Source organism: Zonotrichia leucophrys, chromosome 5 (assembly GCF_028769735.1).
Source record: "Zonotrichia leucophrys gambelii isolate GWCS_2022_RI chromosome 5, RI_Zleu_2.0, whole genome shotgun sequence".
NCBI lineage: Eukaryota > Metazoa > Chordata > Aves > Passeriformes > Passerellidae > Zonotrichia > Zonotrichia leucophrys.
In genome coordinates this window covers 16,801,911-16,822,288 of record NC_088175.1, presented here as the reverse complement: position 1 = coordinate 16,822,288, position 20,378 = coordinate 16,801,911, and the positions used below count along the sequence as shown (strand labels likewise).

At 38.1% G+C, this 20,378-nt stretch overlaps 1 protein-coding gene across 1 annotated transcript in view; it reads right to left on the bottom strand.

The window, feature by feature from the left end:
• SPTLC2 (serine palmitoyltransferase long chain base subunit 2) overlaps positions 1 to 20,378 on the bottom strand; it is a 72,115-nt gene that overhangs the window by 35,807 nt on the left and 15,930 nt on the right. The window contains exons 3-9 of the mRNA XM_064714193.1: positions 17,983 to 18,137; positions 16,767 to 16,915; positions 16,312 to 16,436; positions 11,570 to 11,663; positions 8,807 to 8,912; positions 7,756 to 7,975; positions 5,788 to 5,914 (exon numbers count right to left, since the gene is read on the bottom strand). Coding sequence (XP_064570263.1) covers positions 5,788 to 5,914; positions 7,756 to 7,975; positions 8,807 to 8,912; positions 11,570 to 11,663; positions 16,312 to 16,436; positions 16,767 to 16,915; positions 17,983 to 18,137 — 976 coding nt within the window. The remainder of the gene's footprint in view (positions 1 to 5,787; positions 5,915 to 7,755; positions 7,976 to 8,806; positions 8,913 to 11,569; positions 11,664 to 16,311; positions 16,437 to 16,766; positions 16,916 to 17,982; positions 18,138 to 20,378) is intronic.

Here is a 20,378-nt window from a genome sequence, read left to right as displayed (position 1 = left end):
GCACTGAAGAATTCTCATATTTCAATGTACAACACAAAGGGTACAAATCTGCTAAGGTCTGTAAACACTCTTCAAAGCATCAAAGGCTGAAAGATTTCTCCTGTGCAGTCCAGGTTAAAGCAGTTTTTCTGAAGCTTGCCATGCTCTGTGGGAGGGAGATAGGGGTGCAGCAACAAGCTGGATTTAAAAGATCCTCAGCTGGAAGTACAAATACAGAGAATGATGTTTAAAACTGTTAGACCCCTGGAGAGAAGCAGGAAACCCTCTTTATGACCCCCAGAGTATTTGTTTTTCCAACAGTTTCCCAGCTCAGCTTGAGATTCTCAAGGGCAGCAACAAAAAAAAAAAAAAAAATCACTTTGCTCAAATTAGTTTTGACTGGTCCCCAGGTTCCCAAGGTGATAATTTAACACCTCATTAACAAGTGCATTATTGGAGGAAATTCAAATGAACAGATTTTAATGATAATTGAATGTTTTCAGCCTCAGCCTGCAGAAGAAGTACTTCCCCCTTGGAGTACAACAGAAGTCACTGCTTCCATTTGTGGATTGACTGCTGGCTATGAATGGCAAAGTAATGACTTTATTTATAAACATACCATAAGCTACTTAAAATTCAATTCCAGGTGCTGAAACATGGGCTATTCCTTCATTACTGCTAATGTCTGTACTTGCATATAATTCTGGTTTGTCTTTGGAAAGAAAAAGGTAATGTTACAAAATGGCCAACTTCAAGAAATCTACTGATTAGGCAGATGACTGAACTGCTGAGGTCCTATCTTGACTTGAGGACCTGATTAACCATATGGAAGGTAAAGTACCAATTGCAGTCTTTTCTCCTCCAGAATTTAAGAAGACCATCTAAGCTTGGTTTGGTTTATTTTTTGGTTTTTTTTTTCCCCAGCATGCTTCTCCCTGGGCATATGGACAGTATAATGGTCCTGAATTATGAACAGCTTAGTTATGCTCAATTCTCTGCCAAGACAGCTGTACATTCTTATTATTCTGGTAATAATTGGTTTAACTGCCTTCTCTGATTTAACTCACTCAATATTGTTGCACTTAGCAATGGCAAGAGTAGAAATTTTTTTAAATGTTTTCACTGATGAGATGGAATAAATTCCTGGCTCTTCACAACTGAGATGCTGAGACAAATACCAATCTGACTCTGTGCTGCTAACTGACTGACCAGCCTTCAAAGAGCAGTTATTTGTTTCCAGTAGTTCAGCAGCTGGGATGGTCAATGCAACTGCCACCTCCACTGAACTATGCTGGATAATAATCCTTCATTTCTATACAGTGCTCAAGACAACATTCAGTCAAATTTACAAGTGATCTTGGGCAAGGTCTATCCACAACTTATTTTATACATGCTGTGTATAGCTCTATGATTAGGTGTGGGATATTTGCCTCATAAAATCCACAGGGAAGTCAGTCAAACTTGTTACAAATGTCAAGAGTTATAATTACTATTACTGAGTTAAGGTCTGTGGAAAGAAATAGCTCATCTCTTTTACAAGCCATTAGTACTGCCAGCTTTAGTTGAACCTTAAACTACACCTGGGTTTAAGGCTCATCTTCAGTTTTCAATACATAGGAGAGCAAACTAAGTTTCACTTCTGAGGTGGTTAACCAGTCCCTAGACTGGTTTCACTTAGCATGTTTTGATTTGCCTGTATCTCACTTGGGTTACTTATGATTTTCTTCCACTTGCCCCCAGCAATGTTATCAGGGTAACAAACAGGCTGGGTCCTGAACAGCTACAAGACTAACAGAACTCCAGTTGTACAGGATGCATCACTGGCTCTTATGTAAATAACAGAAAGGAGCCAGCTGGATTCCCAGTTCTAGTGAAATTGTAGCGGCAAAGATCTAGCTTTCAACTCAAACCAAATCATTGATGCTGAAAAATTCACCAAGACAGGTCAAGTACTTAACATCATAAATCATAACAATGTCTCATTTACCATGACAAGAACCAAGCTGTCTCATTTTCCCTACAGTCAATTTAAATAACAGCAAGCATCAAGTGGCTTTATGCTACAGCTTTCCAAAACTCCATTCCAAGAATCAATTTGTCATCTTTGTGTATGTATACTATGACCTTGAAAAGTCTGCTTATTGTGTCTTTCTATTATCATTGTTTAAAAAGCTCCTTTATCTACAAAACTATCTGACATTCATTCATTTTGTGGCTCAACACAGCAAGAGCAACATTCACCAAACTGCAACTGACAAGCATCTGCAACACTTTCTCATTAAAGTTTTCAACCATAGAGACTTTGAATTGGAAAACAGTTCAAAAAGTTTGTTTTTGTAGAAAGAAGACTTCTCCATCTCTCCTCATGATCATCTTGCTCCACTATATATATTAAAGCCAAATGTAATGATATACAAGATATTCATGCACATTGTCACCTGAGGTCTCTGAAGAGAGTCTATATGCTCAAGGGGCTCAACACTCTTGAGGATAACTGTACCTTTGAAGAAATTCTCAAAGGGATCACAGATCAAGTATGTCTTGTTTAAGACCCAGGATGGTCTTCTAGCCAATTACAGTACAAGACAAGTAATGCAAAGTAAAACAGGACAGAGGATTGATCTGGTAATGTAGAGGAGCTGCAGTACTGGAAGAACCCATAGAGGAACCCACCACTACCAAGAACCCATAACGTGACTGCCACCTTATTGCTTTAGCTGTTAGCATTGTTTTTGCAATCTGGATGAGGGAACAAGTAATATATTAATATATAACTATACTGCTGTAACTGTCTTCAGGGTGATTGAAGTCAGCTAGTCACTTACATGCATACACCTTACAAAGAATTAACAGACTGAGTAGAAATCAAGACACAAGAAAACTACTGTGCCAACTAAAGCAGCATATCTGCACATAAGCACATGTCTTGCATTCTCTGCAGAGAAGTTTTTCATAGCATCTCTGTTTTGCCTGTGCTGCCTCTTCCCAATATCCTATTTAGCCACTGGCAACTTGCAGGAAAAATCTGAAAGGAGACATTCACTTTTTTTAGTTATGTAAAGTTTTAGTAATTACAACACCTCATATTGTAAGTTTGGAGTCTTCAGATGCTTCTTTAGATTTAGAAATAACCTAGACAATGAACATATTCTTGCAAAATTATTTACAAAAACTCCTTCATCTTCAAAAACTACTTCGTTCCTATTACTTATTCCTCAGCTACAGACTATCTCAATCTGACATGACAATTTCCACAAAGATTTGAAGACATGGAGGACAGCAGGTTTTACAAATAGCATGTGGTAAACAGAAGCAGGCAGACAAAGAAGCCACAAAGGCTCTTTTCAAGAAAGCACTCTTGAAGCTATTAAAAGATTTAGCTGTGGTCCAAAGCAAAGTTGGGAGCTAGCCATCTACTGTTGGGATTCCAGCTCCAACTCCTGTGCTGCTGTAAAACCATTGCCCTATCTCAGTTTCCTTTACAGATTCATTCAGCCTGACTAACTTAAAAGCAATGAAATTTTTGTAGTACACAGTCAATTCAGAGGTGCTTGCCAGTGACCCTGTTTAACACTATTTCTCCACTTGTCTTTCACAGTTAACTATTACCAGTACCCATCTACTCTTTATTTATTCATAGTCAAACCAGCTGCAGGCAGTAGTCCTCCAGAGCCCCACTTGTAATTCCACAGAATCCAAACACAGCCAAAGCCCTTAAACAAGGAAAAAATTTTGTCATCCTATCACTAATCAGCTGCTTAGTTCACCCAACTGAACTTTTGCCAATTTCATCCACATAAAATGTCTACAAAGTACTATTATCTCTAAAGCCTTAAGGCAATTTTAAAAATGCATGACTGGGAAACAGCACACAGCAGAAAATAAATAGAAAAGCACTTTCATGCAGCAATCATCCTGTGAGGTGCTTATCTTAACTCAAAGTTGACTTAGATGCTTAAAAAGCCAGTTAACACTTTCACAAGACCTGCAGCTGAGAAATCCTTTGAGATTTGACAGGGTTCTGGCTATCCAGGTATTATACCCATCACTTATGAAAAGTGCAAAAGCTTATATAGAAAGTGGACATACAGAAATTTCTTGGAAATGAGACATCTATCAAAAACCAAAACCTCTCGTTTTCTTGTTAGAATGCCTAGGAATTGTGGTACTTCTTGGCACCAAATTAGCAGGATGTAGCTCAACATGCATTTTAAGCAACATGAGAACAGAAACAATCTTTTGAGTTTATGTTTTCGCCATATTGGTTCCTAATCTGGTTTGCCTTTCAGCTCAGATGGATCTTGCTGGTATAACTGCAGGAGAACAGTGTGGAATGTAAGTTACTTCCATTCTCCTGGCCTGAACAAATACCACACAGCAGCCTCAGAAAGAGACAAAAATGCCTGAGTTTAAATACTGCAAACAGAAATCAGTTATTCCTTGCTTCCTGCTTCATTAAGCAAAACAGATACTGGAAGAAACCCAAAACAAGCAACGCCTAAGCAGAGCACAGATTGTTGGCAAATCACCAGCTATAAAAACCTCAAACAATTACTTTTAAGACTACAGCAAGACAACTTTTTGTGTAGTGTGAAGCTTGCTCAATACCTGTACTGGAGAGCAGGGAGTCAACTCCTGTAGCTTGGTACAGGTCTCTGCCATGGACCACTCGCACTCCAAGCTAGCACAGACACAGGCTGCTGCCCAGCTGCACTTGCCTCTCTGCTGAGCAACCACCTACACACACTGCTGGCACTTGGGGCTGTTCTCAGATAATATAAGCAAATCAAATGAAAACTGTTATAACAGGAAAATTCTCAAGTCATATTTCCACTGAGCTTTCCCACTGTAAGTTATCAAACAGGTTGGCTGGTCAGGCACATGTTCAAAAGCCAATTCACTTCTTCAGCATACACCACCACCACCTCGTGGCCAGATGCCTCAAGCTCCAAGAATTCAATACATACTGCAGTTAGAATTCTAAGAGCCTCCAAACTAAATGCCCCCAACAGATCCTCAATAAAGTACATCAGCATCCTGTGTGAGCTGCTCACAACTTTTTAATTACCTGTGAGGAGGGGCAAGTAACCTACATACAAGCTGTACCATTTCAGCTTCAAGGCAGCTTAAAGGGCTACTTGCTTCATGCTGTAACTGAAGGAGGCAGCAACCCATAGGCAAATGAGACACAAGAACCTGTCATTACAACTTTGAATGCCCAGAGAGTAGTACAAATTTTCCCTTTTTTACTTCTATAATGAAACAGGAAAACTAAGACAATGAAGACAAATACGCTGAATTTCTTCTCCTAGTCCATTAAGTTCACCGATTTTGAAAAATGCCTCCAGCTCCCCAAGTAAAAAGGGATTTCAGAAACATTTCCCCATTCACTTTAATTGAAATGAAAATTGAAAGCACTGTCCCTACAATAAACCAGCACATAACTACAAAACATATAACAGCAAAATACTCTGAAAGCAATGTTTAAAGTGGGGCAAATAACAAAGAACAGACAATGGAAGGAAAAGAAGCTAGCTAGAATAGCTTGACAGAAAACAAAAATCAGTACAAGAAAACAGTGTGTCTTAGGCAAGACTAAGATGACTTACCTGTAGCTGAAAACTCTTTATGCTGTTATTAGGCTGATCTGCCAAGCAGAATTGTAAATGGTTTATTGACCCAGAAATTTCAACTGCAGAATTACTAATGGATAATTATGAAAGTGTCCACTGAATGTGTTATCTGTCAAAGTGATAGAGGCTCTTTCTGCCTTCCCCTTTCTACATGCTTACTGCTAGAAAGACTCACCAATAGTTGTACCATCTTCACCCATAATGCACTTCACAGAGGTGATGATTTGCTCCACAACAGGAGGCGACATTGATGTTGCATACGCAGCACTGTGAGAGTATGTCCTGAGGTAATCAATCAGTTCCTAGCAAAACACAAGAGACATCAGACATAGCCTTCCTAGCACTCAGAGAAATACCTCTCTCATATCTTCAATCACAATAAAACAGGGAACCACAAAAAAACCTCTTTCAGAATGCCCCATTAGAGAACAAGTATCTCAAGGATTAATTTTACAGTACAAGAAACAGCAGGGACATGACAACTTGTAATAATGTCACAGTGCAAGAATGTGTGTTGATCAGAGACGAATGCCTATGACAGACTTGTTTAGCTAACACCATCAACAGTGGATTGCAACAAAGGTTTGCATTATGCTTGCATTACTTGAGCTGTGTCCAAGGTGAGTTTCCAAAGTGTTGATTATTACAGAGTGAATATAAAGAAAATGAAATAGTGGGGAGCAAGATCCATAGGTATTTATGGATCATGCTCAATATACTTTTTTCCCCACAAAAAACACCAAACAAGGGAACAGGTCACAAAATCTCTCTCATTCATGAGCACAATATAAATAAAGCAGTAGGTGTCATTTGAGAATACACAAACCTCAGCCTAATCTTTCTGCATTTCCCACTTAAACACATCCTATTTCTCTTAGAGGGCAAAAGCAGCTCATATAGGAACAAAGGACCAACACACCTTACATCTAGGCTGCTTGTTAACTGTACCAAAACCAAGCTAAAATATAAACATCAGTATGAATGCCAGGAGAGATTCTGTCTTTTGCTATCACAAAATGAATAATGACCTCTGTAGCTATGACCTCACAAGCTGCAAATGCATTATAAAAACCTCCGGAAGTGCTCTGCTGCCATCTGCCTAGGATCAGAGTTGGAGAAAGGAAGTCATAAAGGGACTTTGAAATAAACTAGGTAAGAAGATTTAAAGCCTCTTACCTATGAAGCAATCCCTCAATCAGTAGCTAAAACAGTTGTAAAGGCCTCTTAGCTGCTTTACCAATGCCATGGAGTCAATCCCACTAGCTCACTACCCTTGGAAAAAGATTTATATGATTTTTTTTCTGGAGAAGTTGTTGAAGTAATTTTAATCTAACTGTAGTAAACACCCTCCAAGAAATATCTCCAAGTTCCATCTCCACTTACTGGCGGAAGTAATTATCACAATTAATACATAAAAAATTATTGTCCTGGTAGGAAAATGGTAGAATTTTACCCTCCAATAAAGCTCAGAAGCCTGATCTGTGAGATCAGACATTTTATGATATGAGAAAGGTGACACAGAGAATTGTCTACACAATCCCTCTGAGAATTAGAGGTTGGCAAGTGCAACACTTTCTGGCTGTATTTTCCAATAGAAGGAGACAGTAGCCAAAAAATATCCCCAAAAACCCCAAACAAAGAAAATGCCAAAACAAAGAAACAAAAACCAAAACAATCAACCAGTCAAAAAAGAAAAAGGGAAAAAGGGTAATTTCAGAAAGCAAACTGCTTGTGCCCAGGGGAAATCAATTCTACCAGACTAACCTAAGAGGATTTTCCTCCAAACGGGTTGAAAAACTTAAGCTTTTTGCATTTTTCCTTCAAGTCTCATTAAAAGTAACATCAAGAAATCCCTGTTTCCTGGCTCCTAGCCCTTCCTAGAAAGGTATTGCATCACTACTGTACATTCTGCAAACTCAAATCATCACTGACCATGTGAGAATCACACAATTATGACGTATTTTACTAGGCTACACTCTCCTGCACTGTAGACTTCCACAGTATTGGACAGCATGTAAAATTATGAAACAAATGAACAATAGGGTACTTGAGGAATAAATTCAATTTGAAATGCTTAACCAAGAATTCCACCACCTGCCTGAAAAGGACTTTACCACCAGCCATGATATTCCCAGCTTTTTACCTTCTTGCCCCCAATGTATCCTCCTGCAGCTCCAAAGCTTTTCGTAAATGTTCCCATCATAACATCCACATCTTCAGGATTGAGTCCAAAATAATCCACTACACCCCGGCCACTGGGACCCAGGGCACCTATACTATGAGCTTCATCAAGGTACAGATAGGATTTGTACTTCTTCTTAAGGGCAATCACTTCAGGCAAACGGACTATGGATCCCTCCATACTGTTGAGAAACAAAAATTCAGTATGAGTTGACTTAATTGTTGGGACCACCTCATAGAGACTAAAATCACTGAGCTTTAATTTCTTCACTCTTCCAGTAATTACAAACACTTAAAATTTGCTAGACTCATCACAGTCTGCAGAGATGCACCTCTCTTCCTTGTACCTGGGGCCCAGATCTCTCCTTTCTACCTGTTCAGCATCTCTGGGATGCTGACACGCAGACTAAACAGTAGCAGCAACAGGAAGTTAGGGCACAGGAATGTGTTCAGTGATAATTCATTAATAAAATTATCTCAGTTTTACTTCCACTCTAATGTCAGTGTTCTGACTTGACATCTACTTACCTGATGTTTCTAAGAACTGACTAGGCTTCCATTAGTAACACTTCAAAACACCACATTTTGTACTGAAAGGCCCTAGGATTTAAATGCCTAACACAGCTATGCCTACTGCTCCTACTCACTCTTAGCAAAAAAATTAAATTTGTACAATTCCGTTCACACTAAAATAATCTAGTAAGCGCGGAAAGAATGGAATGGACAAGCAACTTAAGACCTCAGCTCTGATATAAGCAATCAGTTTAGATTAATTAATTTCTACAATATAATCAGGATGTGGGAAACATTGTGATAACACCAGCTGCAGCTACAGTTCCAGCAACAGAAAGCCCAGGATGTAAGACATACACAGTGTCATGTAATTAGCAGATGAGACTAATGAAATAACTATGAAGTGACAATATTCATCGTTTGATTTGGCAAAGAAACCCAAACACTAAGCATTTAGATCTCACGTGGAGGGTCTTAGGATTATAAAGAATAGTTTGTACCTGTATATTCCTTCCACCAAGATAAGAATTTTTTTCCAGGGCCTCCGTGTACGAGGTTGCCCATGCACAATAGCATCTTTGAGCAGCTTCTCCAGGCTTTGCATATCTGCACCAGAAATTACTGTTAAATGGTACCAAAACAGCTACTAGCTTGAACTTTGACATGACAGCAATATTCCAAAAAGGCACAAATTGCTCCAGCATGGAGGACAGACCATATACAAGTCAATAAGCACAGGCTTCATCTCCCTACAGGACCATGGATGAAACTGAAAGGAATAGGTGACTGTGTGAACTCCAAGGAAGAATTTCATCATTCTAAACTAAAAGCACAAGTTAGAGCATTAGGCACAAACAGAGAAGGGGGGGGGGAATAAAAAAGGAAGATATCTCATTCTGATGAAAAGAGAAGGCAATTTAGTAGTACAAATGTCCTTGTGGATAGAAATAATTCAGAACAGAACAACAGAATTGAGCTAGAACACAACAAGTTCAAGGATAATGAATTAAAGATAAGAAGAAGATAGACCAAAGTGCAGGAAAATAAGCAGGGCAAGTGTACTTTTTTATTTCTTTGTTTAAAATTGAAGGGATTGGAAGTGAGAACAGGAAGTCTCTAAACCAAAGGAGAAAAGGGAAAAAAAAGAACCACCAGTGCAGGAAAAAGGACAATGTTCAGCCTATCAGAAACTAGACAGATGAAACTGTTAGTAGAAGCATATTCTGAAATCTTACAAGCTTTGATTATAAATACTTGATGTGATCCTTAGAGACCTAACTAATGTGAACAAATACATACATGTGGAATCAGTCCTGAAAAAAAAAACTTCAAGGAAAGGAGTGAAGATGGGATTAATCAAAGCATAAAAGCCAAGTTCTGAGCAAGAGATAGATATAAACACTAGGGTGTGAAAAAGAGAACAAATTCATCATGGAAAAAGAACTGGTAGACTAGTGCAGTTGTAGCAGCAAGAGGAGTTTGTGAGCTAGATCTAGACTAAAACTAAACAGCATAGTAGGTCAGTTAATGTACTGTTAAAAGACAGCTAAGGTTCAGAAAGTCAATGATGAAGAAATCAGCAGTGTAGTCCCTGTCTCCAACAGGTCTCTCAATGAAGGAAAGACAAGGTTAGTGCAATTAGAGAGAACAATGGAAAATAAACTTCTACTCTAATTTTTCAAGAAGGAGGGGAAGATGAGTCTGAGCTTAATGAAAAGAACAAACTACAGAATAAGGCAGGAAAAAAATAAAAGCATTTTACAAGGAATTTCAGGGGAAGCTTTCATTTCCCCCCCACAGTTTCTAAAAATCTGATTATGAACAAAGCCATTAACATCTTAAGAAAATCACATTAAAAAGGCAGCATAGAGTATAACAAGAGTAGGACTGAGAACACATACAGAAATAAGAATTGAACATCATCTTGATAACCAAGACCATTGTTTGCATTTTGCCTTGATTCTAATATGCCACTACTTTCTCTTCCACAACAACCCACCATCTAAAATGTTTCTAGAACATCCCACAATTTCACCAGGGGAAAGCACATTCCCACAAATCATCTATTGTAGCCATTCCCACAAATCATCTATTTTTCATCACAGCAGCTTCTTCCCCATAGCCAGAACTATGTTTGTCACCAATGTTCTTTGAACTTCTGCAACTGATGCAATGTTCAGAAGTATGTCCACACAAATGTAAGAAATTGAATGAAAAGCTTTTGCGATCTTGCCCAGCAACCAAAATTTATGAAGAATTAAAAAGAAAAAATGAATGTTACCAAATGCTCTACTTTTTTGTAAAACAAATTATTCAAATGGCAGAAAACAAGAAAGAGCAAACACAAAAGAAACAGTAAGCAAAGCAGAGAGAATCCACACTATCAAGTAGGACAAAGAAAGAAAAATAATTGCAGTCACCCAAGTTTTGCTGTCACCACTACACACTTCAAAGAGAGCAAGAGTCATCATGACCTCAGAGACTGACACTATAAAGAGTATTAGGAGTACCTGAAGAACAAAGGTAGTTCTTACTTTATGAAGAACAACCACATGCCTCTTCCATCAAGAGTAAGAGAAGGAAATCCTAGCTAGTTTTAACCTGAAAGTTATTATAAATACCTCCTTTGGAGCAAGATGAAACTAGGAAATTTAAAAATCTGTGTATTTTGGAAACAATTACGTAAATATTTAAAGCAAGTAATTCATTGAACTTAATCTATGCTTCTTGTCCCAAAAATTGTTTTAGTACTACATTGTGCCAATTCATGACTTTCTAGTTTAGCTAGGACATCTGCCATCCTAAGCTTTTGTTACTGTAGGAGCATGTTAGCATCCAGTTCTAAAATTAAACTTTCTTATCCCCCAAATTGTAACCTAGACCACTACAAGATTGCATCATTATGTGACACACTGTTAGAATAATCTAACCATGCTGAGCTACCCAAGCACGGTAGGACAAGAAACAATGTTAAAACACCAGTGTCCCTAGACTTGCCAAAGGGTGGCATGTTCTCCTCCATATGCAGAAGATGTAGGCCAGAACAGCTTCACGATAAAAGTGTTATTAACTGGGACTGAATACATTAAAAAAATCTGATTCAGGATGATTCAACTTCAGTAGCAGCTGTCCTCTGACCTTTTACTTAACTAGCAATGGATTTCCTTGCATGAAATTGGATTTTCAGCTACTAGAAGACAGGAAAATATTGCATCTGATCTATAGCATCTGCAGAAAAGAGGAGTTCACCATCTGATACTTACTGTTGTGCTTAAAGATTCGAATAGTTGCTCCTGACAGTCTTGCTCCAAGCACTAGTGATGCATGATTCAGTTCATCACTCAGAATCAGACAGCCCTGAATTAGAAGGGGAAAGAAGAATATATTGAGAAGGTTATGTTTCACAGTCAAGTATGTAAAACCTTTCAGCTCTGCAGCACTTCAAGATCATTTAAGAAAAAAAAATTCCAACATAAATGCAGGCAACTCCAACTACTTGCAAATTCTAACTAGTCCAGGCAAGACTGGTTAAGATCCAAGTTGCAGCCTTAGTATGGCAAATAAAAATACAGAACTGCTCTTAACTGAAAGAAACACTAAAGTTTCACTTTTCCTGGAAGTCCTGCAGCTGAATCTCTGAATATCTCATGCTGTTGATGAGTACTCATCCTCCTATGCAGTCAGGTAAAACAGGGAGCAGAGCAGCTTGCCACAGTTCACTCAGCAAGTCGACAGTGCTGCTAAGAAACAGGACACCAAAGACCTAGGTTTAAAGGCCTTCTCAATGTTGCACTATTACTTTCATTAGGAGGCAACCATTGATTAAACCCACACGTAGATGGAGGTAATATACAAGAGACAGAAAGTGGAAAACAGAATTGCATTATGAACTGGAGAAATTTTCTGAAGCCACTAAACATGACACTGAATTAATTTGCTTTTTCAAGAAAAGCTCAGAAGATAAATTCTTGGACAAACATTAAAACAAGATATGTATGCTTTGAAAGCAGTGATGATTACAGGTCAATAACTGATATGCTGAACATTCAGTCACAGTATTACCACTGGACTACAGGAATGTATGTATATTGGGGGATTAATATATAAGGAAGCAACAATATTTCTAAATAACCTTGGCCCCCTCCAATTACTATGCAAACAAGCTGCAATTTTAGAAGTGACTTTGCTCAGTTAAAAATCTGGAAAGGGTGTCAAGATGCTGAAGATCTAACACTGAAGCATGTTCATTCCATGCTTCTCTTATAACAGCTTCATGAGGGAGGAATCAAGAGGATTTCTCTGCAATGGGAATTACTAGAAGGGACTGTCAAAAGCATTGCCTACAGTTATACCAGGAGTGTCCCAGACAACAGGAGTACTTTGTCCTAGAGTTAACCTTATTTCCCTCGAGTGCAGAGTCTCAAAGTCTCAGCACTAGAAATGTGATGCCCCTAGAAACATTCTACATTCTGAGAAAGCCAGAGACTGGTTTTCCCCAGAAACTTCCACAAATGCCATATGTTCATACTGCTGCTACAAAGACTCACATTATATGTTTCATAGACTTTGGCATATGAAGTATGGAAATTTCCAACTAGTGTTTGCTCTTTAGAGCAACTACATCTGACAGAGTATGTATATATCAGAGGACATGGCTGTTAAACACTCCTGTATCAAGAAAAGTGAATATAATAATCCAGTACTAGTATTCTTCTTGAATGGCAGAAAGCAGGAAAACTGATAGTTTAAAAAAAAATGAAGAAAAGAAGAGATTCATTGCCTAGAAAAAGCTTTTCCATAAAAACAAGGACAAGCTTTTAGTGGAGAAAGTAGATTTAACAAACTGAGAAGCAGCAGCCTCTTTTCACCCTCTGCTAAAAGGACATTCAATTAGAAACAAATTAATTTGAAATTGAAGAAGTAGTAACTAGTCTAGTACTTTCTGCCACTAGAAAGAAGGCAATGGATCACATCACATTAGGCAATGGCACAGAATAGCCATCACTGATGATTATATGTAAAACTGAGTGATGCTACTACAGTGATAAGACTTCAGTTGCATTTATCAGCAAATTTACATTTGAGAAAGCATTCAGGACAAGGCTAACAGGCACTGGAGATAACACAGCTTGGACTCTAGAAAAATATGTCAGTGAAGAACAGGCTTACCACCACATCCTGCAAGGCCCACTGAAGTGAATGCCACATTTTACTACAGAGAGCTATGTACATGAATTGTGTAATTCAGTCCTGAGCACTTAATTTTACAACTCACCTATATGTGGAAATTAATGTGCTTTCTTACAACCAAAAAAATATCCTTCAAGCATCACTGCTCTAACTCAATTGTACAGTCTCTCTCCATCCAGAGCTATGATGAAAAATTCTGTGCTAAAGGCAATACAGAACAGTGTTATTACCTAGTTATACTGATTATATTAATGGTACCTAATCTAAAACAGGCAAGTTTGAGAGTCTAGCTTAGCCTCAAATGGTCTAACAACCTCTAATTAAGTAACCCTCAAATGTCCCATTATCTGTGGTCTAGACTCAGCACACTTGGCAGTGAGTGTATCAGGCATGTGACAAACTGGCTGTGAACAAAGGGTCTCTACTGCTGAAAACCACCAGGTGCAGAAACATCTGATTTTAGTGATGCTTTAACAGTGCTGAAATACAGCTTTCAGTCTACACCAACTATACTTATTTTCAGCATGTGCTTAGTAGAGGCTGCTGTTAACAAGGCATAGTGAATTAAGATCAACTAAATAATGATGAAGCTTTTGAATTCCTTTTGCTGACTAATTCTGATCAAATTATGGCATAGAGATGGATCTAGTCAGACTGTATATGTTGTTATTAAAAGAAGATTCAGTAAGAACATAAACTAAGTGCTTCAGGATTCCATAGAACAGAAAAAGAACAGGTGGTCCAGTATATGTGAGCAACTATACTCAGCAGCTTGTTTTTAGCTAATTAAGTAGTAATACAGGAGCCCAGAATAACTTGGAAGATATCTTGTGTTCCAAGCAGCTTTACAGTTGAAAATGTAACTAGGACATGCAAAAAGATACAAACAGTCAAAAAAAAACCAGCCCAAGAGTTTAATCAAGCATGAGAATCTCTGAGCTTTACTGAGGACTATCAAAGCATTGCCAAACAGGTAGCGCACACGCAATTAATTGTGTACTGGGTGGTGCCAAAATTCAGGATTTATCTGTCCTTATTTGCAGACAATGAAGAAATCAAATGTGCAGTGAGAAGCAACTTCAGGCAGCCAAACAAAACATTCAACGAACATTCTGAACAGCAAAATGGTTCATCCGACAAGAACTCTCTTCTTTACCAGAGTGCAATTTCTGTTTGGAGTATTCACTTGAGTATAAGGGCACCTGTACTGTTATGAGGCAAAAGCTTCTAACTACTTTATTTCAAGTGTACAATAAAGTAAGTATCCTCATGACTAACCCAGCAGGGATTGCTGTACCATTTATGACAAGAGTTGGTTTACTGGAGTGAGCTGCATAAAAAAGGTATGTTACACGCCTTGGAATTTACTGTTCAGATTCTCTTAATGGTTGTAAAACCTGCTGAAGTTCAAAGGTGAAAACTCAGGATCTGAGTAAGGTGTCTCAACGGTATTCTTATAAGGTATTGAAGATATACAGAGGGCTCCACATAGAAAAAAAGATTGAGTAAGTTTGCAGGAATGAGTCATTTGTAGTAACAACAACGAACAATCTACTTAAATGGACCTGACAGTGTGTATTGAATCTGAAAGGTCTCACAGAAATTATGAATAATTTTTCTGTTGAACATAAAACTGGAGAGATGTGGAAAGACAAAGAACCAAAACATGCAGGTAAAAGACATTTCAGAAGCAACATATTAGTAGCTCAGATTCATAGCACTGCAGAAGTATTTGACACCAGAAAGATTAGATTTGAAGCACTGAATTTCTCTCCAGCATTAGACTCAAAAAAGTCATTTTTTAAATATGCAAAGCATTTGATATTTAAAACAGACCAAAAGAAAAGGGCCATTATGTAGACAGTGCTACTTCCTTGTTTAAAAAAAAAAGAAAAAAAGCATACAGGAAGACAGTGCAGCTAATGCAAAAGAAAATCAATCACCAGGAAAAGCTGTCAGGAAGAAAAAGGCAGAAAATTTATGATCTGTAGATATCAGACATGGAAGATTTAGGAAGCAATCTCAGGAAGTGAAAAAAAAAATAAATAAAAGGAAAATAATTCAAAATAATTCACTAGACAGGGGCAAAGAATTCCAATACATTAGCAGTATTAGGCTGACAGTGAATCATTTGCCAAAGAAAACCAAACAACCTGTTCCAGTACTTGCACTATTTTACTCTAAGGAGGAGCTAAGAGAACATGTACTTTGCATCAAGAAGAAGCAAAGAAAAATTTCAATTTTATTTGATTTTCCAATAACTAAAATAGCACTGGTGGAGAATACTGGACACTCAGACTAATTGTCTCCTGTTTTTATGGGGCACACAATAAACATCATGAGTCTTTACAGTTAATCTTATTTCCCTCAAACAACCTTTCTGCTTCTTCCAAGGAAGGATTTTTTAGCTGTCACTCAAAGATAATAAATTCTCCATGTACCAATATGCAACTCAGCTTATCTGTGTAGTTGACACAGTTGGTTCTTAGTGTTTCAAAAGCACCAAAACACCTTCAGCCAATCAGTTTGTTAATCAGCCACCCTCTCACACACTAAGGAGTAGCCTGAGGAAGCAAGCCTTAACATGCCAGGCTTTCTCCCAGAGAGAAAGGTCTGTGCTGCTACTGGTCCCATGGATGCTGTTTCCCAGAGATTTTTGCAATGGTTAGAGATGCATTCTGTGACCTACAGTTTCCATAAAGAATATCTGCAGGGGCTGCCACTGAGGAAAAACAAAAGCAAACAAGTAGCTTTTAGAAAAATTAACCACTAGAATCTTTGCTAGGTGAGCTTTTGTCCATGACTTAAGCCATACCTTGCCAACTAAAGCAGGAATGTTCATAGAGTTGGTTGCAAATCCCATTCCATATGCCATTGCAGATTCCACACCTAGGAACCTGGCAACTAGCTTTTCCAGCTCCTCATGCTTGTCCAAGTTTCCTGCACATAAAACAAACAGGAAATTCAGAGAAAGGAGAAGCTTTCACTACTGCTAAATTCTACAAAGAGATTTTCCACCAACCAAGCTGTGCTTTATTTAAAGGCCCATAAGGGAACACTGAAAAAACCCATATATGAAAATGTAAGTAAAACAACTGCTGTGCAACATAAACTAAATCCAGGAAGTCAATTTGTCTTCACTGAAGTAAAAGCTGCTTTATCAGTTAGACTAAAGTTCAATGCTGAGACAACTAATGTTTTAAAGACCTGCAATCAGATACAGACTTTGAAATAAACATTCAGGGAACACACTATCATCCTCCAACTTACCCATCTCCTGCCGGGTGCTGCACACCCCAGCTCCATACTGGGACAGAACTTTAGAAGCTGCTTCTTGGCAAGCCCCAGTCTTCTGTGCAAACCCAAGGTAGTTGTAGGAACCCATATTTATGATGTCTTTTATCACTCTCCCTGTGTATCTGTGTTTTAAAAACAGCACAAGTTAGGATACCCAAAATTTTAAAAATTATCTACACCAGAAGATTATTACTTCACTTTCCTAGACTATACACTGAAATGTTAAAACTCAATAGAACCAAACATTAAATTATTTCAGTACTGCCTCTCATCATCAAACTGCAACAATCAGTTAAAAAGATTCTCTCCCTATCTTACAATCTCAAATTAACTCCCAGAAGAGTTTACATTTACAGGTGAATTTGCTACCTCACACATGAAATTGCTTGAGGCTTCTCAAATCATCTGTTGCTCTGACATGTTCCTCCCTCCATCCCAGAAACATACAAGTTTTCTTTCAATTACAAAATAACATCTCTAGATCAATTAACTTGGCAGCATCTCAAGCGGGATATCCTCTAACCACAGAAAGGAAACACATCTGGCACTTCTGTGCTAACAATACGTGACAAGGAGAATAAGGAAGAAGTTCAGCAGAAAAAAATCAATTTTAATTATTTTGCCCTTGAAAGTCAAGAAGAGACATAAGTAGTTTCAGCACCAAGTACTGTGCTGCAAACCTCTTCACATCAAACCTGTGATACGTCATTTCCAATTTGTAAAAACCCTTTATTGTATTTCTCATTTTGTTTCTACAGACTACTTCAGTTCTGACTCAAAACAATCATGTCAAATACAGTTGATGACAGCAGCATTTACTTAAAGTGGCAGAACTTCTTCTCAATCAACACAAAGTCACAAGCAGCAGTGCAATCCAATATATCCACACTAGGTATTAACATTATATGCACAAAGGTATTAATTTTATTACAGGTGTATGTCCAGGAAATCTTAATACAGTAAGGCAGCCAAAAGATTGTATCACCTTGGTGGCTAAATCTATTTCACCTTGGTGGCTAAATCTATCTCAAAAGAGCAAAATTCATTGATTCAAGCTGCTAGAAAGCTCAAACTTTCATAATAAAGCTCATAATTCACTGCTCCTTTGACCTCACACCCTACAACTTGCTCTTAGAGACCCTGTATTTTAAGGCAGCTCTTGCAAGTGTTTTCTTCAGTTTTGACTCACGTGAATGTCCAGTTGTAGTCATGGGAAACTCTCTCCATCATGTCCACTTTGGCCCCTGGCACACTGCAGATTGGACGGTTCCAGCTGTCCCGAATGCGCATGTAGAGGTTTCTGTTGTAGAAATTTTCAAAGTCCTGGTACAATGGGACAAAGTCCTGAAACACATCAAAAGCACTCAAAGTAAAAGGAAAATATATATGACAGTAAAATAAGAGTAGCAGGAATAATTCTTATCTGTCATTCTGGCATAATGGAAAAACTCAGGAAAACACAAAATATAAAATAACCCCCTTCATTAAATCTTGGGCATATAATCTTTGCAGGAGAGTTACAGTCAGCCTCTGAGTTAAGCAGAGCAAGGGAATATGCAAGGGCTTTTTGGCACCAAACATTGCTGTACTGAATACACAAAGACTTTGCAAAACTAAGGTGCTCTACCATATTTTATTCTGTGCATAAGGAATGCATTTAATATAGCACCACTAGCATTATTCTACACATTACCATAAGAACCTTCCACAATTTTTTGTTTTCAATAGAAGCTAATAAGCTGCATTATGGTACCTCTCTTCGGCACAGCTTATCAACACTGAAGTCCCACATGATTTTTATGAATGAGCCTTTCCTGAATTTTAGCTTCCCTTCCAATGTTTTCCAGGAAAAGTAAGTGACTGCCTTGAATGGATAACACAAGAATGTCAAACTAACTGCAGCAGCAAGGACATCTGAGCACTCAAGAACATTTTTTTCTTGCCCTAAAGTCACAAGATTTCCTTTTTACTATTTAATTAAAGAAAGTTTGACATTTAGTAGAGATAAGAATGCATAATTCATTTGCTTCTGATGGGGGGAAAAAAAAAATCACCACCTTTTTAATCTTCTAAAGAAGGAAAAAGTAGAATTTATTACAGAGGTATGAGCCAGTTGAGCATTTCTTCCTGTTTTTCAAAAGAAAAATGCAAACATTGTGATGGGAATTTTATTTTTGGTGGCAGTATGAGAAAGGCAGAGTATCTCACCAAGTACTGTAGTGTCAGATATTTGAACCACTAAAGCAAAACTGGGAGCATTTATGGCAGATTTTTAATAAAAACACAAACAGGCATTACAAGCTCTTACTTACAATGCTTGCCTGTAGGAGTACTTTTTTCATTACCTTCCTATTTTAATGATTTAACAAACTCGCCCGTGCAGTTTGGAGTAAAAGAACATTCAGGTCCACACCTTTGCATCCTCCTACCAGCAGCTGCACAGAAAAGACCAAGCCCAAAAGTGCCAACTTCTAAGCAGATACAGCTGCTAAACCCATTTCTGATCTACCTGTGTCAAAAAGGCACAAAGATATTAATTTCCATCATTTCAACTGTGGAAACACAACCCAAATTTAGCTAGCAATCACTCTTTCAGAGAATCACAAGTATGTCCTTTCTCAAAGGGACAGTGGGAATAAAATTTCTAGGTCCTAAGATGCACAGAAGGGCAATTGTTTCTTCCATGTTCCTGTCCCAATTCATGACACAAAATCAAAATAATTACCTGCAATTGTTTCAAACCCTCTGCTATGTAACTTGAAGAGGGGTGGGGAAAGTGAAGCCAAAAAGAAACACTGGTACATTAGAAGATCAATACTTGAGAGATTTGTTAAATCTAATTAAAATATACTGAGACACTTCTCAGTATTTTCACCTCCTCCTAACCATCTACACACAAGATTTCAGCTTTGCACAGTTATCCAAGCACACCAACTGTGTGAGTTGAGAAACAACTGGTATTTTAGCCAAGGTTCTTGGCTGGAAGGGGGAGGCTGGTAATGAGTCATCCTACCAACTCAAGCAGGTATGCCTGGGTCCATACAGCCCAGTCTCACTTCAGATTACTCATCAGATGAGTTTTCTTTTGAAACCCAAGCTGACAAAGCCAGAACAGTAACAAGCTCAACTGGTGACTTAAGGACAATCATCCTCTACAGGCTGGCACCTCTAGTATAGGTAACACAAGCATTTTCTTTTAAGAAAAAGCCAGCACTAGAACTAAGTTTTAAGTTACTGTGAGGAAGAGAAGTTCTCTGAACCTACTGAATCATGATACAGAAAAAATATGTTTTAAAAGTCAACAAGAATTCCAGGAATAAATTATGGGTAAGAGAATTAAGGTTTAATATGGGACACTAGCTTTAAGTAGGTGCCAGCACACTGCCAACTCCTTTGTTATTTATACATGTTCTGCTCCCTCCAACAAACCATCCTCAGATAGGTCTCATGAGAAAGTTCCTTGGAATAGAGCAAGCAGGAAATGTTATTTTGGCATAATGCAAAAATGGATTGTCTATTTCCTCAGTGATCCTAACCCCACTGAGGGGTTCTCACGACCCACAGATCTGAGAATGTAAAAAACAA